Here is a 23,056-nt window from a genome sequence, read left to right as displayed (position 1 = left end):
AGCTGCATCAGGGCATTCCGAAAACAGCGCCTTTTTTTTTTTTAATGGTTTCAATTCTTTATAACCAATCACGAAGAGACATTAAAATGACGGCTCAGGAAATGTCCGCATTCCTCAGAGATGGATGTGAGTAAAGGCGACAGGCAAAGCAAATCAGCAGCTGACCTGCAGATCTCTGTTATGGTTCTCACACAGCAGCTGCAAGAGGCGCAAGATCGGCTGCATGATGGTGATGATGACGCTCATCTCGCCTTCCTCCTGGCCCTTATCTGCTGCGGGGACAGGGGTGCCCTCAGCGGCTGCCTGGTGCTCTTCGGCTTCCATCTCCCGTTTGTAGGTGGTGAAGGCTTTTTTGGTGACAGCAGAAGCTTCCACCAGCTGCTCCTTCACCTCCTCTGTCACCACTGCCACCACTGGCACATCTTTGACTAACCACAAGTAAATGAGTCAATTAAAGATCATGAGAGAGGAGACGCAGATTTGTTGACTAATGTTTGGGATAGTCTCGGGTTTTTAACTTGAGGTTGTCTGAGGTGTGGTCACTAAAGCAACAGAGCATCATCATTGGGATGATAAGCTACCTTTTTCTAACTGCTTTGGCCAATTAATAGGAAAAATCACCCTATTTGTAGCATGACATCAGCTTAGCCTAACACCACCCACTGTATGTTGGCAGCAAATACAACCACATATGAAAAATAATTATCCCTCTAAGGATATGATTTGTTTTTAGAGTGCTATTCTCGACCCCTGACCTTTCTTTCGTGCTGGCGCATCTTTGTCCGCTGGTTCCTCATCCTTCTTCTTACTCCCCAGATCGCTCGTATTAACCGTCATGGTGGCTTTGATCTCCTGCTGAGCCAGTTTCATGCGATCATTAAAGACTCTGAAGAATTTTTCTGACTTGTTGTCCCTAGTTAGACGAATGAAGAATGACCTCTGGGATAAAAAGAGAAAAAAAGAACAGTGTATTTATTATATGTACTCTTTATGATGTGGGTGCATCCTGGCAGATGCTTACACTCATAATTTAAGATAGAGGGTGGCTCAATTTTTCCTCTTTTTGATTTTGATCAGCAGCATGCTATATCCGTGATGCTTTCCCTGAACAGAATTTCTAGAGCATTTGTCTTGAAATTCCTAAATGTTACCCCACAATGCAAGAGGGCAGAATTTCTCTTTTTAAAAAAAAGTTATACAAGGCCACTATTTTCTGGAAGAAAAAAAAAAAAAGGTTCTGGGTCCTGAGGACTCTACTGAGAATTACCACTTACAAATGGGGAACATCAAACCAGATCTGGGTTTTCCATGAAATCATGCACCAGCTAATCACACATACACAGAATTTAACTGTGCAATAATCCAAATCAAACGAATGCATTTATAGGTGCGGCTAAACAGTGCCGCAGTAGCTGAGTTCAAAGGCTTGGCCTCAATTACGCTACAGTAAAAATCTGCAAAGGCAGCAGTTGTTGGCTTTTCAGCCTCACAAAAGTAGGTCTGGGCCAGCATGAGGCAGCAGCAAGTGAAGCCTATGTTAGGAAGGAAATGTTCTGCCTGTAGCTGAACTGCATAGAGGGCTGCCTTGTTTGAAAGCCGTGTTTCTTGCAGCTGTTGTTTTTCTGCAACAGGCTCTTATGTTCTGTCCCATTTTCCCTGACAATCCCTCCTTACATAAGACCTGTAATCAGCTGAGTGGTTACAGTAAGGGCACGCGGCGCCTCAGCTCTATTGCTGTTACATCAGCCCACGGAGCGGGACACACGGGGAGGAAAACCCTGCCCTACTTTTCCGTGCCAGAATCGTAGACAGTGAGCAAGTGGTGTGAGAGGAGAGGCACCAAAAGTGCATGAAGGTGGTAGTTTTGAGTTCATAATGCAATTTATTGCATTAAGCAAGAGTATATATACACAGGCAAGCCTTGCCCCAAGCGCAAGATTTTAAAATTCAAACGGGTTTCCATGTTTGTTGACAGGATACAGCCAATTGTTGCTAACATTCGGATTAATATTCAGCAGACGGCTTGTGCAAACAGGCCGACTCATCCACACAGCAGATGCTGATAAAAACGGCCATATTAAATTGGTCTCATGGCTGGAGTCATTAAAACATGAATCATTTTATCAAGAGTTATAGTTACTAACCAATTTAAACTGTGTATGAATTATGCAACTTTAATAAAGTGTTGACACTTCATTAATTCACATTTTTCTCGCATCATTATATGGTGACTATTTTTATTCTGCTCAAACAATATTGCAGATTTTACACATTTGAAACCCAATGAAACTGACACAAGGAAACAAGAACGGACAAAATCTCTGATCACAACAATTTTGCACAGAGATCGTTATCATCCAACTCTTCCTGTTGAGTCATACGTGCAAGAAAGAGGCCATTCAGCCCGTGAGCCTATTGAAGATTTGTATTAACACATGAGTGTTAAACTACCTCGTCGCATAACGCAAGAGTGTTATACTACTGAGGTCGTATAAGTATAGGAGTATACGAATTCAACGCGGTGGCAATGCAAAGCCTCCGGTTTTCCCTCCAACCCCTGTCAGCTGCCACCTCGGCACCTGGCATCAGCACGGACCGGTTACGTAAAGCCTGTTTAAACCAGCAGTTCTCTGTTATTATCCCTCTTCTCTCCTGCCTGACACCTTGTGAGGGAGTGACACAAGCATCTTTATGCTTATTGGATGGCTTTGGGCAAATATTCTCACACACCCTCTGGAGTGGTGATATGACTGCCAGCTGCTGAACTAAAAATAAAGGACACAACAGCACGCAGGGTTCAAGGAAATTTACAGGAAAGGAGTTAAAGCCCTGAACGCATCACTTCAAGACACAAAGTGGGTCTTTAAACTGTTTAAAAGGGGGGGAAAACAGCACTGTTCATGTTAGAGAAAAGGTTGCTTTGTTTAGACATTTTAATGTCCCCATTATAAGTGGTCGAGACAACAAGGAGCGTATGGACACAATATGAGATATGGGATATGTTTGACACCCTGCTGGTGTGTGGGAATGCTGTGATGAAACCGGAACATTTGAATGCACCTGTAACCTGGATCCAAAGCCCACTCTGTACTGGGTACAGTATGCTGGTGACACTGATGCCTGGGAGCTAACTTTGCTAAAGCTTTTTAAAGACAGCAGAGACAGCAGTAAAGTGAACTCCAACAAATGTGGAGGTGGGTTGAGGAGTGATACATGTTTGGAAAAGGGCTGAGGAAGGCAGCGTGTCGCAACAAGCCAGAGTAATAGCGTAATAGCAACGCCACCTGTTTGCTCCTGTGACAGTTTAAGGTCTGAGGTCATGAAGACAGCGATGGCTCCATGGACCACCGACAGCAGAGTAGAGTCTCCACAATCCTTCTCTTACATAACACGCAAACACACATAAAGGCTCTTAATGGAAAGTTTTGTATGTCAGTGGCTAATGTGTGACATGTGTACGTGGTGTTGTATAAGTGACGTGTCATTCATTGCCAGTTCTTAAAGCAGAAGGTATTTTTTTTACGATTATATATAAAAATTATATAAAAATACTGTAACCGCACAATGTTTTGTCACCATTTTGGGTTTAGAATTTTTTTAAACTCCAGCTTCAGTATGTCTTACATGAGGAGGATGGCTCTCGCCACTTACAAACAATGGTTTGATTAAAAGCCTGGAGTTCATGTTTAAAAGAAGCACTGAAAGAGAATCAACAGCTTCTTCACCCACTCGTGACCAAGTATTAATAGTACATCGGGGATTTTCACTGTGCGTGCTCTTGTCATTTAGAAAGATTTGGTGATTAAACGATTGAAAAGCATTCTGTGACTTTTAAAATAATTGATTCATCATATTGGTCTGTTCATTTGAGAAGCATAAAATCCACAATCTGCTGGCTCCAGTTTGATAAATTTGGAAAATGCCTGGCTTCCTATGTAAATCAATGATGACAAGTAGTGTGAGGGGTAAAGACAGTTATAGACACAAGTGAACGGGCGTGCATCCTCTTGTAGTTTGAGTGGGCAGTTTGTATTAGCACCGTCCCTTCAGAACAAGGTTACGGGTTTGAATCCTGGCTTATGGCCTTGTGTGGCTTTTGCTGACAAAGATAAGTAAATAATACATTATCTCAACTGAATTGGCTGCATCATGGAGTCGATATACTGTAACGGCAAGCTCTGGAGGACAGGTAAATACACTGTCGAGCCACATATAAAAAGTTGATCTCCCCTCTAAACTTTTGCTGTCTAGACTACGATCGTCGGTTGCCCAAAAACAAGCATACAAACAGACAGCTTATTTTTATTTTCATCACTGCTTTTCATTTAGAAAACAAGAGGCTTTCTGTGCTTAATTGGGACAAGCAACCAGCCGTTATGCAAGACAAGGAAATGGGGTGTATCTGCTGTATATAGTAAATTCACTCTGAGCCATGCGTGATCCATCAACAAAGCTCTCTTGTCTCTGTTCTAAGAAAGAGAAAAACAGCAAATTCAACCTGTGAGAGACGAAATGCCTCAGAAAATTGCAACTTCTTCATGTTAAGTTCAATACACTACACTTAAAATTTCCCATTCGGGCTTGTCCTGACAGCTCTAACTCCTATTACAAATGCTCGTATTCTAATGTGATGCATACATTTGTATGCAAACTTTGACTTTATCGGGACAAATATTTGAAGATATCACCAAAGCCTCAGGAGAAAAAAAAAAATGTTAAGACAAACTTTTTACATCCATTTGAATCATTACGTTTATTCTTCTTCTTTCACCTTCAAGTACAATGAGAGAAAAGTCAACATAATAAATTAATTATATTTGCTGTAGGCTGCAGGAATCTGCCATTTGCCAACTCTGGGATCTCTCGGTAAGACCTGCTATTACATCTGTTTACTGGCTTCACATGAAATTTAAGAGTCCAGTGGGGAGGCCTGGGGCGATTGGGCAGCACTTAGAGTACACAGGCCACAGTTTCAGTGAGCGTTCACTTTTACTTATGTAGTAGAAGTCATGTGAGCACCTTTGTGCATGCTCTGGAAAGTGAGGCTTCATCAGGCAATGACCAGGGAGAAATTGATCTATCACTGCTGAGTTCTTTCATGTTGAAAGTTATGCTGACAGAGTGAAACAAGTAGAAAGGCACTGAGCCTTTGTGCCTACTCCGACTCCAGATCCAGGCTTTTACACTGATCTGCACTTCAAAACTAACGTTTTTTTCCTCAGCACATTCTCTTTACCCTTGACCACGAACAGCAAAACAGTCACATCAGAATGATGCGGCAGATAAGATTCCTAGTTTGCTACTACTTTTATAATGCAAATACCAGACTTTCAGCCAGACAACCCCATAAAGATGAATAATGGACAAACACAGCAAGTCTGTCTGTCAACCTGCTTGCTGTGAGGTTCAAAAAGACTTTGTGTTGCCTTAGCAACCCTCTGCTGGCTGTGTGGAGGTAATGACGTGTTTGGCTGCTAAGCTTGTGACCTCTCCCCAGCAGACTACTGGTTCTCTACAGACTTCCCTTTCTTGTCTCGTCAACTTAAACTCTGCCAAAAGGACCAGCAATCCATTATTTTTCTCTTTTTTTTATTGACAGCAATAAATAGAATTCTTCCCACCACTGCATCTGATAAAACATTCCCCTTCTGAAATTCTGAACAGCATCCTATGTTTAAGTCACTTTTGACTGGGAGCTGGATGTGGGAGCACTGGACCTCATTACTGCACAACCTCCCTAAACCCTTGAACCCAGTGACCTCTGCTTACCTGGATCACTGGATTCCCTCCCTCCAGCAATGCGATGGCCAACAGTATGCTCTCCTGGAAGATCCTGTCACTGGTAGCATTCATGATGAGATCGATGACCAGATCAGAGGCTCCTTCTTTGTCTAGGTGGCACTGGACCTCTGCCAAACTCAGTTCTCCTCGTCCCCCAACGCCAGAACTGACAACTATTAAAAACAAAACGATCATTATCTAAGTCCAGCTCTCGATTATTATCAAGTTCACATTTCTTTTTCAAAGGTATTTTGCTTTTAGTGATGATGCATTAACCTAAAAAAAGAAATGGCAACAGGACTGAATGAATTGATACTGATCAATATCAAGATGAACACATATGATGCAACACATTTACATTTTCTGCCTTCTGTGTTCTCTAAACACACTATAAATGAGTCATTAGGGCAACACTGCTTCATGATATGCAATGGGGAATATATAGGGTACATAAACATAATACTACAGTATTACAATTGTAATTTGTCACATTATTGTGACACTATTGTGACTGTTTTCTGAGAAGTGTGAGTCTTTGCTCACTCTGCACTGTTTAGTTTTGACCTAAAACAGACAGATTTAAACAATTCCTCATTTCCACATACATTTAGAATGCTGGAGTTTTTGAGACTTGGGTTACACCACATGCATGTTTTCTTTGGGGGCTTCACATAAACTTGAGATGTGGCTTTAAGCCATGGAGACACTTTACCTCCTACTGCTGCTGGCTACCACAGCCAGCTAGAGAGGCAGGGGTGAGATAACAGCACCCATCAGAGCCATCTCTGGCTGGCCGAGTCATTGAATCAACAACACATCCCATTCTAGACACAGCCCGGCTCACTGGTCGCCTGGCAACAACACGACCCACACTCTGCTCACAAGCAGAGCCAAGGTCTAAGGACTTATAGGGGTACAGGGCCATGACTGTGAATTAGATTACATTTTCTTCCCTCAGTTACAGATCACCGGAGACAAAGGAGACAGATTCAGAATGAAAATAGTCAGTTAGGGAGAATCAATTACATTTATAAATCTGAGGGTCTGCCCAGGCAATCATTTAGGAAATTATTGTTAAAATGATGTAGTTTGTTCTTACATCGTAAGATCAAGTTCAGATGGGTCTACTCTTGGTGATGTGGACCCACCTTAGATCCAGTGTAGTACAGTGCCTGTTACTACAGGCTATAAGCTAAAATGATATTACAGAGATTAACTGATTTGTAATTAAATGATCTTCAATTATTGACACCTCCTGGAATTAGATTTTCACCTACAGCACAAAGTCCAGATAGAGCAAACAGTTATTTCCTATCCATTTAAATACCATAAAGTTTTGATGGCATGAGTGCTGCACTTTATTTTGTTATTTATATTTAAACTCATCTCCTGACAGATGTACTGCACCATTTAATGTAATTAAAGTGCACTTTTATTGCCTTTTTGGCACTGTGTATTGACCTTGTTGAGGCACTGACCCACTTTCAGTCAATCATTTTGAAATCAACCTATCTTTATGAGCGAACCAAAAAGGCAGTCATTTACACACCTGCTGGTACTTTTCCCTGCGCACCAGGGGTAACTGGGCCATTGCTAAAGCTTGCGAGGCTCTCTCTTCTCTGGCTAGATTTGACGTTTCCATAATATCGATTAACCAAGATGTGACGCAGAGCTTCACCCTGTCAAAACAAATGTCAGTAGATTTAGTGAAACACTGAAAACTGGAACTGGAACCAAAGTTCCTTTTCTAGTCTCATTACAAACAACATTGCAACAACAAACAACTACATAAAATGGATTGATTGATAGACAGATAATAACTACATAAATTACAGTATATTTTCTTCATATCCACTGTATTCTGGCCATTTATGAGGCCATGTATTCATTCTAAACATGAAAATTTCCCCATAATAATTCAGATTAAATGAGTGTGTTTGATACCTCTTACGTGATTCCCAAAGAGAGCCCACAGCCATAAACAAACACCTGAGGAACAACTCATATCCACCATGTGATATGTATCAAATATCACATATCGTGTTATTTAGAGGGGGTGAGTGAGCGCCATGCTGCGGGAGCGGTGTGATTAAGAAGACCGTCCCCACCCACACGTGTGTACCATCCACAGGATTCCTGCTTGGATCAGACCACCACAAATCCACACTTAGTACCTACCCTCTTCTGATCTTCCTGCTGCTTCTGTGGCTGGGTGGGATCAAGCTCCTTTAAGGTGAGGTGCGTTAGCAGAAAGCAGTAAAATAAGAAGTTTTAAAAATGAAAAGGTGTGTAAGGAAGTTAGACAACAAAATAGGATGTTAATACATTGTATGTTGGTTAATTTACTAGCATGCAGAAGATTTAGTTCTGATAAAAAAAAAAAGTCATGCCAGGCCTCATGCAAGGACGTGCTGGATAGTAATCATTCAAATGATTGACAGATTTATTGTTTAAATCCCTTTTTTTGCAAGCATCTACTGAAGACACATTTAAAGACACTTCTGTATTTGTCATGGATGAAATCAATCAGTGTTACAGTCAGTGTCAATAAATCTTTTTACATGAGAAAATAGGAAGTGTGGCAAGAAAAAAAATGTTCATATTACATAATGGAATTGTGAGCCACTGACACACAATGTAAGCACCAATCTGGGATGGAAAAACACAAGCTCAACCCCACCACCCAACTGAAAAGAAGGTCAGGAAATCGGACGTTGCTAAAAACCAAGAGGTAGACAGAAAAAATGGGGAGGCGGCAGGGACGGGAGAACAGATGACTACACAAGAGGGAGGTGGCGAAAAGATGTAGCATACTTCCACAGTCATAAATGCAAGAGTGTCCTCATAAGAGGAACTCTTATCAGTGCACATAAAGAGATGTTCAAGATCGAACAACGAGATGACGTTAGTATCCAACTGTGACAAATGATCTTTGATCAGCGGTGACCCATATTAGCAGGCAGAGCTGCATTATGGCCCTTAAACACACCTCAACAGGGACGTCAGGCTCCGGCAGAGGTGCCAGCTGATTGGAAATAAAAGGATGATGTTAGTCAGAAGTTGGAGATGTTAAATTAGTCATGGAGCAACCAGAAAAGCAGTAGGCTGCCTGAAAGCTACATCTAAAACTCTTGACACCCTTAAAAGTTGACAAACCTTCCCACTGTTCTATTTCTATTGTTCCGCCCAGTCACATGCCCAAATGCATGTCACACATGCTCATGACTTTAAAACATCACTTTTTCAGACCTGCCGTGATAATAGATTGTTTACAGCATGGAGAAAAATATATCATCTAGATGAGTCTCGTGATGTGAACTCTAATGGAGCTATTCTCGTGGGAAGCAACGTGGATGGCAAGCAGTGAGGAAGCAGAAACTGTACAAAAAAGAAAGCAAATTATGATAATTCTATAATAACAGCCCTGCTTTGAACACACTCTCGACCTTTGGCTGCCGTTCCGCTCTGTTGTACTGCTGCCAACCCCTCTCACAAAACCAATAATACACATTTCTCGCTCGGTGAGTCAAACAAAATGAGGATAAACACCACAGAGTTTGTCTCTACAAAAGACTAAATACAGTAAATCTCTTAAAATCTCTTTGCCGCTGCAGAAAAGAGTGCATTTCTGAAACGTACAGGAAGAAATTACCCATTAATGTTAATTATGACTGTGAGCTGTGAGGTACTTAACAGGATAAATATAATACAATCAAGTAGTCAGGGTAAACAAAAGTTTCAATAGTTTTTTACAACGCCAGTTAAATTTGTTTTCCTTTCCTCCCTCAGAACTACTGAATAGCGATTAAAATACCAAAATAACTTATATTCATTTGCATGTGGTTTGTGCTGATTAATTCAGCAACTGGAGAGGAATTTCCAAGTAATAATCTTTTAAGACAGAATTGATTTCCATAGGAAAATAAAAGCTGAAAGATTCTCATCAGGGCAGTTTCAAAGTTGGGCCAAACGTTTTATTTATATCTTTTATAATTAGACGTACTACAACTGAAATGTGTTCATTAGTCATGCTCCACCAAGCCTGATAAAATCTTCAGAGCATTCATTTGCAAATGTGATCTCATGATTTCACAGACCAGAAAGAAAAATTCTATACTGGATAAGAACTGATATCTCAACAGAAGCAACAAATGCTGCTTTGGTTTCTACATGTGATTAATTCAACTGACAAGTGTATCACTACAGGAAGGAATTGCACTTTAATTTACAATTATTGCAGGTCGTGTAAGTGGAGGGTTAAAAATTCCAAGAAAAAGAGCAAAAAACAATTTTCTTCTTATGTAACTGCATCCGGAGAGCTGGCTGGAGCTCAAGAATCTCGCACCATTAAGTTAAGGAAACTGGAACGGCGCTGAGTGTTCCTGAGGAACGTCTGCAGCGCCCTCTGTTGACTACAATGAGAACAACAACCCAAGTTTAACCCCGACTTCACCTAAAGAAGCAGGTGGGGAGATAAACTGGTTTATCCGAGGCCATTGGGCAAACAGTGATCAGTGCTGATTAGCGGGGAAAACATGACATGGACACAAAATGGACACATTTGTGAAAACTTTGGGTTTGGTGGGCTGACATAAAGATAAGGAGACGGAGAGCTCTCCAGACATGCTGATCACCAGACTAGCACAGAAATAATTTGTTACATAACTCCAGCTAAATGAATGGGATGTGTGCTTGGTAAAGTCTCTTACATCATGGGAACAACACGTCGTCCCTGTCTGACCCCTTGGGCTTCTTACAGTCCATCAAACAAATCCTACCACATGCACAAGGCAACACCACTGCAGGCAGTCAGCTGTGTGACTGGGCCTGACTATGAAGGTGGTAAGCTAGCATAGTCTTGTTTTCTTCTGGCCCACAGTCTAGTTCTGCGAGAAAGGGATAACCTCTTCTGATACATGAACTGTCACATGCATACTTGCACTGAGCGTGCAATTAGCTAGCGTGACAGGATTCTTATCAACCAGTGGTGAAACAGACAAACAATCTTTGAAACTTTTGGGAGGGAGCTGGGGTGTGTAATGGAAGGATAGGGAGCAGCAGGCTGAACGCTGGGGTTACATAACGGGCACGGCAGCGGTGTGTGCTAATACTGCTGAGGGGAAGTTGGGGTTGTGCTCGTCTTTCTTCTGAATGCCAGATCCACACATGCTGCCAGTCCACATACAAGCAAAGTACTGTGTCGTTAATGCCAGCGTGCCACAATGAGTGACATCCAGCATGTGCCGTGAGGGTAAGCTAGCGTGCATGCATTCCTAACATGCATGCGGCACGGGATGAGGGAACAAAGCTCAGCTCTCAGAACAGCTCTGTTTTTATAGAAGCTGGGGATTTCCACTGCCACTGTGCCAAGTGGGATAAGGGAGGAGGGAGGGAAAATGAGACGAAAGACATAACAAGGAAACCGACAACATGTCGCTTCCTCGCCATTGTGGAAAGACCCTTTCTGAAAACATCTCGTCGCACACAAACATTATTGTTCTCTTTATTTCTGATGAAGTGGCTTGTCTGCCATCGCCCCCCCCCATCACTGTTATTCTGCTGGCATGAGTTTCTACCAAACGTGTAGATTGTAAACGGCAATATGGCAAATCCAACAAAAACAATCGGAAAAGAAAGATCATTTCCGTCCTCTGAAGCTTTTCTCCACAGGATTTCACCTTCATTACACCGTCTTCATCAAAAGATGAGTATGCTTTCAGGCTTCGCTGTCGGGAATATGATTGCACTTGTGTTGAATTAAGTTATGAAAATGAATAGATTTATAGTTAAGACTGGAATGATTATAACAAGATGATTATAAAGGTCTAGACACAGACTTTTGTTACCGTTGCTGTCAGTGCAATATTAACAGTGCAACCCAGAGACAAGTTTAGGTAAAGAATGATAGAAAACAATCATGAACTCTCTTATATGGCATCCTACGCTCAAAGAAATGCTGATTACACCATTTTATTTCGTTAACAGACACAATTTTAGTCACCATAATAAGAGGGGATGCAGTTCCTCTGGAGTCACATCCTTAATCCCTGTAACCATTATCGGCTAAGACAGAACCACTAACCTATTTCTGAAATGTACACTCATGACCCGCCACACACAGTCCAGCTCCTGTCTAACCCTCCCCGATGAAGTGTTAGGAGTCATTTGTTAGAGTGTATCTAGAACTCGATCTGTGCCTCCTATATATACGCCAACGCCTGGCTCAAGGCTTAAAGAATATACTGTCTAAAAGCACAATCTGTCATAACAGCACCATGTAGCCTGTAGAAGCCTGACCAAGCACTACATGGATAGGAATGTAGCTTTTGAGGAGAAGATCTCAGAAGAACGTAGCGCCTAGAAATGCCTAAACTCCAAAACTAAATGTTGGCTGCATCTGGATATTGCAATTCATTTACAAGCAGACTGATATCTTTAAGACCTATTTTAAAAACATGCAGGCGTTTTGCGTAATGAGTGCTAGACATGGCGGCGGTATGCTGACACTTTAACATGGCGATCTGGAGCAACTCCTACGGGAGCAGAGCAGGGAGGGATGGACTAAGCTATATTCAAATTTGACAGATGAGAATGAAGCGCTAGGAGATCTACATGTGGCACAATGCATGTCTATGTTGTTAGTGGGACACAAATCACAGTAGTAAGTAAAGTGATCAACCTCAGCCACATCCATTTCATCACCAAAGGCAATCAGCTGCAAGAGAAAAGTATATGGGGCAGTTAGTAAAGCTAGAGAAGTGGGTTACAGTGAGGCTTGGTATGTAAAGTGTAAAGCTCGTCACACACGCGCGCACACACACAGCATGTTAAAATGTTGTATTTATACACTTTCCCCAGATTTTCACTATAACAATGGCAAAACAAAGCATCTGATGCAGCTGCTTTAATACCACTTCACCTTGAGGAGCCTGACTCCTTTATCCTCTTTTCCCAGATTCGTTTGCAACAGGACTACAGTCTCGTAGTCCGAAGTTTTTGTTTCTTGTTTTTATTTTAAAAGGAAGTCATCAATACGATTAGGAGAACCTTAGCAGCAGTTGAGGTGATTAGTAACAAGTGGATGCTGAGTGAACATGCATGTTGTTAATAATGAAACTACGGTTATAAAGAACACAGGGAAGGTCAATTTGTGCTACAACTGTCTCAAACTGAACACGACCTTCCAGCACTATCGACAGACATTTCATATACAGGTCTGGAAGGTTTTTTTCTTCTTTGCGCTTAATGTACAAGCACCAGAAGCAACCAAGGTAAAGTCAGTAGCTTCTCTTATTTCTTTGTATGATGTATCTGACATCCAATAATTTGTCTCAGAGGGACAAAGACATTGTCTCCTGAGGGTCAGTAAAGATTTTTTTTATACATGTGAAGGTGAACGTTGGGCACATTTTCAAGAAAACGATGAGGGACAGAAACAGGGACGCGTGTACCTTCTCCCCGTATCCTCGATCTTTTGTCATCATTTCCCTCAGCGTCTGCAGCACCTTGATGCACAGGCGCTCCTCATTCTCCTCCAGCAGCTGCTTGGTGTGTTTGATCAGTCTGGTCAGGGACAGAAAAAGTACAGTGAAAGATGTGGATATATATGTGTGTGTGTGTATGTGGGGGGTGGGGTGGTCAGTGTCGGATAGTGTCTTTAAAGGCTAAACTCCTACAATCGCAGCTGTGTGCCTTTTCATGTTGTAAGGCCACAGTAACCCCTGTGGGCTTACTTTGATATAAATCCCCCACTTTCACATTTCCTGCGAGCGTCGGTGTTTTCAGGGAAGAGCAGCTCTGGACGATGCAGGACGTCTACCAGCACTGACAGTTCAGCTTGAACCAGTGGTCTCAGGCGGTCCTCCAGCGCAGACACTATGTCCTACAGTGAAACAAAAACAGATGTTCTGGAACATTACTGAGGACAGATTTGGACGTGTTTGTAAGTATATGTAAAAAGATGGCGATTTGTTGTGATTTTTCTTGATACGTGTCAAACATGACGGGGAGATGCAGTAGTTTGTTGACCTTCTACATCCACACTGGTTATTGTCTGTGGCATCAGGCTGCACTAAGCTTCACATCATCGGCCTGACTGCCTCCTGACGTTAATGCAGGACAAACAGAAGTACAGGGCAATAATACGAGAAAGCAAACCATGTGTGATGAATGAACACAACCTGCTACTCCCCTACACTTCCTGTATCGTTCGCTGACGAGTAGTGAAGAAATATGAAAAGATTTCTACCCTGCTGTTATAGCACTTTGTGGGCTGTGGAGTAGTTTTGGTGCAACAGGAAGGATCTTGAGTGGTGAAAACAGTAGCTACACGCAAAAAAAACACAACTATGTAATATAAACTGTTATGACTGAAATGAGTCTGTTGATGATTCTGTCATGTAATTACTGTAAGTGAATTATATTCTGTATTACTCAATATCACAGGTCATTCTACTGTTTCACCCACATTTTTGCCTCAGGGCTCAATATCTACGTACCGGTAAATAAGCAACCCTTCACTGACCTGCAGCCTCTCAATTATGTTGCGGTAGTCTTTAGATGTTGTCAGGGTGGAGTCTCTTCGGGAGGTGTTCTTGGCAGAAAGTCTCCAGCTGAGGATGCTCTTCTGCACCACATTGTTGGACTTGACAAACAAGTTGTTCACTTGACTGTCCAAGTCCACTGGGATGGCAATAGCTCTGCTTTTAGCTGGTTAATTATAGCAAAGTAGAGGTTACTGTTGTCCGTTCCTATGAAAAAGTGCCTTTTGATATTGTAACATTAACATGCCACCTCAGTTTCTTACCTACGTCTGACAGTACTTTTATGCAAGCTTCTACAGAGGCTTTCTGAACAGGGTTGAGCCAGTTACAGTGGTACACTCTGAACACTCCCTGGAGCAGTTGTACAAACACTGGCTGACGAGTCTGTAAGAGAGTCCGAAAACACAGGATAAGAGAAAAACACAATGATTTAGGCATAGATCGTACAAGAGGAAAACCTGATGTATATATTTGAAGACATATCTCTAAACCACGAACACTATGTTTGTGTGAAAGATATCGTGAATGCAGAGCAGCTTCGTCCGTCAGTTTTCGATCAGATCACGTGCACTCCAGACACCATCACCAGCCCGGTGTTTATCACAGCACACAACTTGATTTCTATCACCATAACGTAAAGGCTATCTATCAGCCTGCCACATCCCGAGAGTGCAATACCTCAGTTATCTTCCCAAGAATGGCAGCCTGTTGTAAGAGAAAAGGCTGATATTATCATGTACTGGTTAGCCTCAGAATTCTCAGAAGGTTTAATAAAAACGAATTACGTAATAAAATCAGCTACAGCACTGGAGCTAATTTGGTCAACACAACTCACCGTAACAACAAACTGGGGTTGTACTTGGATAGGTGCGTTTGATTAGACACGACTGAATTGTAAAAGGGACTAGAAAGCCTATAAGGATGTGGCCACTGTTTGTTGGAACAGCACTAACCAAGCACTACAACAAGGTCTACAGAAATGGTGTGACCTCGTTGCATGAGTACATGATGAGCAACGTGTCTCAATAATACACACCCACAGATCTGGGAACAACTGAGTGTGTGTGCTGACTAAGCTATGGAAATGTGAAAACCCACACAGTAAACAGCACTTTACTTTTCAGAGCCTACTGATAAGCCACCAAGGATTTGGGAAGTAAAATAGTGGAGCAATACAGGAAGGTACTTACATATATATGATGTGCAATCTATACAGGAAGCAGAGTTATAGCCTTCTTTTAAAAAGAAATACAGTACGTGTGTCTGTGCGAGTGGACATTTGTGTTTTAAATCTTATATTTCTCAGTGCGGATTACCTGGAGGCTTGTGCTTTGGTCAGAAAAGGGAGAGCTAAAGAAACATGTGACAATGCTCATGACCGTCTCTGTTACATAACGCTCCAGCGTGGTGTCCGCGTGTTTCCTGTCACTGGTGTTGTTGCATACCTAGGCAATAACAGAGAATATGTAATGTATAATGCACACCGAATCACACTTCCTGCACATGTGCATCGGGTAAGGTGCTGCATGATGCTTTGCCATATTCACCCACACAAATAATACAGTGCAAAGAAGAGCCGTCCTCCCCATCTCCAGTAATCATCTCTTTTTTTTAAGATGTTACAGATGGCTTACCCTACAAATGTCCACCAGGAAATTCTCAAATAGCTTCCACATGTGGTTGGAGGTGTAAATCTCCTTCATCTCCACCTCCGTGTCAACATAGCAATGATTCAGGAAGTTGATATAAGCTATCTTCACCTGCAGAGGCACACAAAACCATACGTATTAATGTACTTTTACCTGGAACAGAGTGGTGATTGAGGCTCTAGCTTTCGATGTGCAACTGTATTTACGCATGCCAAGCACAGAGCATGTATGCAGCAAGATGTGTTGCATTCACAGAGATTTTCAGCAAAATTTAAAGAGATCATCCTTTTGGCTCTCAAACGGTATAATGGTAGCTCAGTTAAGTGCTAATGATTTTAGCGCTATTCCTACCTCAGGGATGCAGTCTTCATGGGTGACAACGCGAACTATATCATCCAGGGGAAGCAAAGAATTACACTTGATCTCAGTGTATACATTCTTTCCCTCAGTGCAGACAGCCAGTAATTCCACCAGATGGATGTGGTATAAGAGAGGGCTGTTTTCATCCATCCGGTCCCGCTCCGAGCGCATCATCTGTATCAGGGTCTGGAAGGAGGCGCGATCGTTGTAGAAGACCAGGACATCTTCACCTGAGTTCACCATCTGGAGGGTGGAGTCACAACACACCGGTGAACTTATGATGAATATTACCAGTCTTTTTACTGATATTTGCAAAACCAAATCTCCTTTTGACCTCAGCCATGACGATGTCCTGGCCCTTTTTAATGGATTTGTTCTCAGCTTTCACAATGGTCTGCAAGAACTTTAGATACTGGACGTGTCGTCCGTGGGTCTCAGTACAGTGAACAAAGTGCTGAACCACCCGCTCATTGATCTCACTACATAGCTGGAAGTTGTTCATGAAGATGTGTTGCATGGTGGTTGCCTCTAGGATCTGAGAGAGCGACAAAACCATGATTAAACACCACAGTTGATTTAAAAAAAAAAAAACAGTGAATGTCTGAAAAGGTGTCTGTTCTACTCACTCCAGGGTTAAGAAACAGGTTTATGTGTTTGTGGAGGAGAGCCTGATTCTGCTGATTTCCTGCGCAAAAATTCTGCAGAAACTCATGAGCCAGTTTCATTATTTCCTGCATTCGAAAATCCTCTCCCTGTTGCATAAAATGAAAGGTCGCTTTCTGCATAAATACACATCCATGATAAACTTTAAAGTTTGCTTCCTTTAGCAGGGCTGCACCTTCTCATATGGGATCTGCAGGAGCTCCAGTACCACACTGTGTGCCCCCATGTTCCTCAGCAGCCTTTGTTGCTGTTTTTTGCTCTTCTTTCCTGAAGTCCCTTCCTGGATACACAGCTTACTGAGACGCAGCAGGATCTATTCACACACAGCGTCAATAACAATCTTATTATTTGTTATTAAACCTGAAAGCACCGTTTTTGAATAGAATCAAGCGAACCTCTTTCACAACTCTGTAGTTGTAATTGCTGGTTCCTTCCAACCTGTCTGATACCGGAGAGTCTCCCTGTAAGGATCAACAGTAAAAGTAAATAAATTGTTATGTGGAAGAATCTAATCCAACCTTTGATAAACTTAGCTTTCGTGTTACTATGCACCTTCTTTTTATTGTCAGATTCGGAAGGTCCATCTGCATCCATCCCGTCTTCTCCTTGTCTCTTATAAACCCACAGTTCAGACTTCTCCACAATAGAGCGGAGCTGGTCCAGGTCTGACTTGATCTGCTTATAGTTATCCACATCCTGACTCGTCACTAGCAGTTGGACCTAATGTGGACACAGAATAGAAATTCATGTGATCTGTAAACCTTTAAAATCCAGAACTGTCACGTTTAAGAAAATTAATTTGCGTGTAAGAATTTACTTGTTTGAAAGCCATGAGGACCTCCTGCCTCTGGCTGAAGTGTCTGAAGAGAAGGTGCAGGGCCCCAGACACGAGAGGAGGGTAATCATGCATGGTCAGATGCAAGAGGACCCGTAGGAAGGTACGGCCTCCATGATCATCCAAGTCTAGTGGGCTGTTCTCTTCACTTGTAAGGAAGCAGAGCCAACTTAGTTAAAACCTCATCTTGCCTCAAGTGACTTGGGATTGATGAGTACTAGTGAAATATGATTTACCTTCCTCCAAAGATTCCCTCTGCCTGTTCTTCAATTTTTTCAAAGTCAAGATTTCCTGCAGACATAAAAAGCAATGTGTTATATTATAATATATTATTACAATGTCTCAGCATTGTGACATCTGTGCTTTTCCCACTCTGATAAAACTCGTGTCTGTCGTAACGCTCCAGCATACCTGGCATCTGACTTGTCACATTATTTGTTCCGTTCTGACTGGAAGCTCCATCTGCTTGTGGGTTACTCTCATCAAACTCATGTTTGAAGATACAAAGCAGGCAGGAGATCCTGTAGTCTAGCCGCACGTTCAAAATGAACTGAAGGGAAAAGGTCAAAGTCAAATCTCAAGTCAAACCAAATTGTCTGTAGTAGCGTCTCCAAATGTCCCACCTGTAGAATCTCAATGATCTTCAGCTTCGTATCCATGACCATGATGTCCTCCCGCTCTGGTTCAGTCTGTGTTTTAACCACATCACCCTGTGGCTGGCGGGTTGGTGTGGTGGGCAACAGACCGCCTCCTCGCAGCACGACCTGGGTCATCAACTCCCCAACTCCATGGATGGATTTCATCACGTTGCTGCCTGCTAAAAAAGGCGAGGTGACAAATCAAATTTTATACTGATATTTTAAAAAACTTTTATAAATTCAATATTAAACTGTTTGAATTCCAAGAAAACAAGAACAATCTAAAATGAAACTGTAAAAAAACTGAACCGCTCTTCGGAAAAAGAAAGTTCGGTGTTTACCCTTGTTCTCCTCCTCTTTCTCCATCTTGTTAATGGGGTAAATTGTGCTGACATGGACACAGTCTAAAATATTAAGTAAGACCTTTGTCAGTCGCAGCAGGTCGCTAAAGTTGTAGAAACCAAAGTATATGAGGTTCCTAGCCAGGTTCACCACCTGTAAAATCAAAGCCAAAACTTTTATTCAAAACTTCTCATCTGTTCACACAAACACCAAACAATTGAGACTTACCTCAAATGTAAGTTTGTTCTTCTCCTTGTCAGAAAAGGGGATGTTCTGTGACACCACCTCTCTCAGGTAGTTCTCCACAAAGTCCATGGTGAGGGAGAAACGCTCCTTAATCTCATCCCTGGTTGTTCCGTCATTGTCGTAGCTGCATTTATGAATGAAAATTAATAAATTGTCTTACTTCTTTTGGACGACAACACAAGTCAATTAAAAAAATGTAACTCACTCGTCAATGGCGATCTTTGAGGGAATCTCAGACCAGAGACGTGCGTATTTGACAGGTGTGACCTGTTCCTGAGGGTCACGGTCCACATGCATGTGCAACATCAGGCGGCAGAAAGAGGCCCTCAAGTCAAAGGGCAAGTCCTCGTCAGACATGCAGCGCAGGATCAAATCCACATCCAGCTGACTGGAGATCTTGTTGATAGCCAGATACTGACGGTCCAGGCACATCCGGGCAAAAAGGTTCAGCTGACATCTGGTGGAAAATTGTTTTGTCTGTAGCTTTCTTCTTCCTCTTTTTTATGTGTGTATTCAAATAGACCTTACCTGTAGTAGCTGACCACCTCAAGGTCTTCTTTCTGACCCTCCTTGGCATCTTGAGCCAACTCCCGAATGCTCTTACTCCGGATCTCCTTGCAGTTGTCTTTCCAGAACAGCCAGACTTCCTCCTCATCCTCTGCCTCCACTGGACTCTCTCCATTTGATACCGTCTCGATCTCAAACCTCGACAGCACCAATCTGGTGGATAGCATATAAATTGTTTCTGAACTCTGTTATTATTTATGGAATACATCATGGAATGAGATAAAGAGAGGCTGACTTGGTCTCGATGAGGATGTCGGCATTACTGGGATCCAGTACAGCATTGCAGATGAGCTCCTGTGTCACAGGGATGGATTTCTGCATGGACACGCAGAGATCTGAGAGGTAATCCAAAAACCTAGACAAACAATGCTTAATTTTAGTTTTTAATAAACCAGGGACATTAAGGGAATGCATAAATCAGTGTGATTTATATGAACTATAATACATTGCAAACTCATTACGATCCATATATATATCTGGACTTTATAAATGCATATCCTTTTGAAGATCTTTTAACAAATAAAATGGAACCTCAACGCTCCACCACTGGGCACCCACCTCGGTTCCCTGTTTTTCCTCACTAGAGTGACAAATGTGTCAATCTCAGCAGCAGTGATGTGCTTCTCCAGCAGTTTGCGGTTATTGTGCAGCAGAGCTGTTATTGTGTCTTCTGCCAGCACATCGTATCCGATCTGCTTCTGCATGAAACGGAACTGTTTGGCTATGTATTCCTGTAAAGAAAAGGACGAAGGCTTTTAGTGCTACAAGGTTCCGTCAAAAGGGTAAAAAGCAGATTTTCTGCATCCACCCACCTGGTTCTTCCTGTAATCCTGCTGAGAATGTCGCAACACTCGGTAGCAGAGCCTACAGATGTGTCTAAATGGAGCATGCCGCTGGTCCCCGAGTTCCTCCAGTCGCAGCATGGGACCATCTCCACTGTCCGTGAAAGGAGCTTGAAGGAGTTTGAAAATCTGAAATGAAAGTGGAGCATCTTACTTCCCTAAAATATATTCAAATTCAAACAGGACAGCTGTGAAAGTACAACCAACCTGCTTCAGAATGTTTTGCTCTCTCATGAGTTTTTGTCTTTCTCTGCTGGGTTTGTTAACCATGATATCCAAGACATCTTGTCCACTGTTGGGAATGTCCACCACAAAGAAAACTAGATCTTCCAGAAGTTTGGTTACAAATCTGAAGACGGCACACATGCAAGTTAAATGCAACAATAAGATAGCATTTAAATGAGAGTTTTATCTAAAGTCAGTATCTCGGATACCTCCTTTCATTCTGAGTAATAGTCCCTTTCTCCAGTTTACCAGCGATGGACGCCAGCACTTTGCTTGCATCATTAGCAAAATCTAAATCACGAACTTCAACTGGTGGCACTGGTACTATGGCAAAAGCTTCTTTGTCCTCCTTAACTGCAGATGTTCCAATCTAGGAAAAATCATGCATCTTTGGTCATCTTGTCTCTCAGTACCGAATCCTTACATTTGCATCATCTCCTCACCATTAACATAACAGGCTTCTCCTCTTCTTTGTCAATTGGCAGCACCGTGCTGTGGACCCAAGTGTTTGTGCACAAATGTCTCAGCCTCACATAGGAGTTCCTAGAAGTAGCAGGGGATGAAGAGATTCTTTAAAATACATAAGAGAAATCTAAATGGCCAAGAATAGCTATTGGTCAGTTTAATGAGTTATTTCTAGTAGTTAAACCTACTTTATTTTTAGTACAAGCAGGCATTCATGCAGATGGACAGAACTTAAATCACCAGTCACCCAGCAAGTTCCTGCAGTTCTACTAAATTCTACTAAGTTACACATTCCGGACCTCTGCAAGATGTCACTGACATACTGCCAGTACAGGATATCTTTTAAAAAGCCCGGTATCAAATGTGCTTCCTAGGAGAAGACACATCTGTTTCCATTATCTGCAAAATCACGATTACTGTAATAAAGGCAACACTTTACAGAAAATCTATTTTGATAATTGAGAAACACCTAGGTGAAGGCGAGAAATGCATGGCGTACAGGAACAAAAGAGTTATGCTGAGAAGTGCAATGCACGTAACAGAGATGACAATAGATAAGGATGTTTCTAGGAAAAACCTTTACGCAATTCTCAGAAATTACTTTAGATTCATACTGATCTTAATTATAAAGTTTTGCATTGTACTTGGTTGAAGCAGGTTTTTCCTGCGTTACTTGCCAACACAGAAAAAAAGAAAATCAATGACATAAAGTCTGAGCAAAACACGTCTTTTATATCCATGTACAACATATGTAAGTGTGCCTTTTCAGATTTTGGTACATACATCAGGTCATAGATAACATTGCTGGCGGAGCCACAAAAACGCACTGAACCTGAGAGGTTTACCTCTATTATTAACCATTAATTAGCCCCCCAGCCAAGTTTGAACAAGCTTGTTTTACATGCAAACATGAGTTGCTAGCATGTGACATCTAAGCAAACACTAAACTGTAACACAGGTTACCCTTAATTGAGTTGTTTTTAGATTGTTAGATTTTACATATCATACCTGGGCACCATGGAGTCCCCACCTCTCAGAGTGGTGGGGTCAAGCTCAAATATGGAGGAGATGTCCATGCCATCAGGAACAGGTACAAGTGTGTACATGACCTTCTCCTGAGGAGCACGGAGGCGACCTCTCAAAGCTTCATTATCTGCATCCAGCTATGGGAGGGTATGAGAAGAGGCAAGTCTGGTAGAGTTAATTCAGTTTCAAGGCTATAGGGAACAGTTTCATCATATAAACTGAAAAGGTGGCCTTTAAGAGTCACAATGGTTTGTGCAACACTGCCACCTACTGGCATCATTTGATCATGCTAAAGTCATCTTTTCATATTTCAGACAACTTAACAAGTGTACCTGGAAATTAAAGGGAGTGAAGTCCACCACCTTAAGCAGAAAGGAAAAGACCCAACACAAAAAAAGGATATGAACAATGGCAGAGGTGTAGGGGGGTGTAGCACGGTGAAAATAAGAGCACTTACCGAAGAACGCTGCTCAGCGCTCTCTTCCTCAAAGTCTTGATTTACCTGAGCAACACATACTCGTGTTAAATCTATTACAAACCATGCCAGCACAAAAAAATGATCTTAAATAATCCATACGCCACCATACATAAGGTGTATTAACATAGGTAACCAATTAATAGAGTGACACATACCTCACCCACTTCTGCAGCCAAATAACACCCTGTGGCCAAGTGTTTGAACCTAAACAGGCTGTTCCAGTAGCCTGCACCTCCCCTGCATGGATCATGGTGAACCACCTTAATAGAGCCAAAATAATTAAAATCTCCTGCAGATAAAACAGGCATCAGGCACCTTTAGACAGTCTGAGTCTGTGCTTACTCTTGACACAGAGCCTGGCTTGAATCAGAAATCACCAACATTAACAGAACTGGT

The 23,056-nt window shown here is 42.1% G+C and overlaps 1 protein-coding gene across 20 annotated transcripts in view; it reads right to left on the bottom strand.

The window, feature by feature from the left end:
* The window catches only part of itpr1b (inositol 1,4,5-trisphosphate receptor, type 1b), a 46,785-nt gene that overhangs the window by 16,693 nt on the left and 7,036 nt on the right, over positions 1-23,056 (bottom strand). For 3 of the 20 annotated variants that reach the window (XM_057031344.1, XM_057031324.1, XM_057031342.1), the window contains 38 exons: positions 22,816-22,920; positions 22,640-22,684; positions 22,515-22,544; positions 22,165-22,319; positions 21,135-21,234; positions 20,901-21,061; positions 20,674-20,815; positions 20,437-20,595; positions 20,183-20,355; positions 19,860-19,979; positions 19,586-19,777; positions 19,263-19,514; positions 19,040-19,181; positions 18,811-18,964; positions 18,455-18,648; positions 18,243-18,381; positions 18,068-18,122; positions 17,814-17,979; positions 17,549-17,716; positions 17,392-17,457; positions 17,172-17,309; positions 16,960-17,085; positions 16,668-16,868; positions 16,325-16,576; positions 15,959-16,084; positions 15,641-15,769; positions 15,003-15,029; positions 14,588-14,708; positions 14,306-14,490; positions 13,515-13,663; positions 13,233-13,344; positions 12,461-12,496; positions 8,771-8,806; positions 7,960-8,007; positions 7,331-7,460; positions 5,770-5,954; positions 756-939; positions 166-428 (listed from right to left, as the gene is read on the bottom strand). In XM_057031344.1, coding sequence (XP_056887324.1) covers positions 166-428; positions 756-939; positions 5,770-5,954; positions 7,331-7,460; positions 7,960-8,007; positions 8,771-8,806; positions 12,461-12,496; positions 13,233-13,344; positions 13,515-13,663; positions 14,306-14,490; positions 14,588-14,708; positions 15,003-15,029; positions 15,641-15,769; positions 15,959-16,084; positions 16,325-16,576; positions 16,668-16,868; positions 16,960-17,085; positions 17,172-17,309; positions 17,392-17,457; positions 17,549-17,716; positions 17,814-17,979; positions 18,068-18,122; positions 18,243-18,381; positions 18,455-18,648; positions 18,811-18,964; positions 19,040-19,181; positions 19,263-19,514; positions 19,586-19,777; positions 19,860-19,979; positions 20,183-20,355; positions 20,437-20,595; positions 20,674-20,815; positions 20,901-21,061; positions 21,135-21,234; positions 22,165-22,319; positions 22,515-22,544; positions 22,640-22,684; positions 22,816-22,920 — 5,166 coding nt within the window. The remainder of the gene's footprint in view (positions 1-165; positions 429-755; positions 940-5,769; positions 5,955-7,330; positions 7,461-7,959; positions 8,008-8,770; positions 8,807-12,460; positions 12,497-13,232; positions 13,345-13,514; positions 13,664-14,305; positions 14,491-14,587; positions 14,709-15,002; positions 15,030-15,640; positions 15,770-15,958; positions 16,085-16,324; positions 16,577-16,667; positions 16,869-16,959; positions 17,086-17,171; positions 17,310-17,391; positions 17,458-17,548; positions 17,717-17,813; positions 17,980-18,067; positions 18,123-18,242; positions 18,382-18,454; positions 18,649-18,810; positions 18,965-19,039; positions 19,182-19,262; positions 19,515-19,585; positions 19,778-19,859; positions 19,980-20,182; positions 20,356-20,436; positions 20,596-20,673; positions 20,816-20,900; positions 21,062-21,134; positions 21,235-22,164; positions 22,320-22,514; positions 22,545-22,639; positions 22,685-22,815; positions 22,921-23,056) is intronic. The other 17 variants (XM_057031325.1, XM_057031331.1, XM_057031330.1 and 14 more) reach the window with 17 other exon arrangements.

Source organism: Takifugu flavidus, chromosome 4 (assembly GCF_003711565.1).
Source record: "Takifugu flavidus isolate HTHZ2018 chromosome 4, ASM371156v2, whole genome shotgun sequence".
NCBI lineage: Eukaryota > Metazoa > Chordata > Actinopteri > Tetraodontiformes > Tetraodontidae > Takifugu > Takifugu flavidus.
The sequence above is the reverse complement of the archived record's forward strand: the minus strand, read 5'-3'. Positions and strand labels throughout refer to the sequence as shown.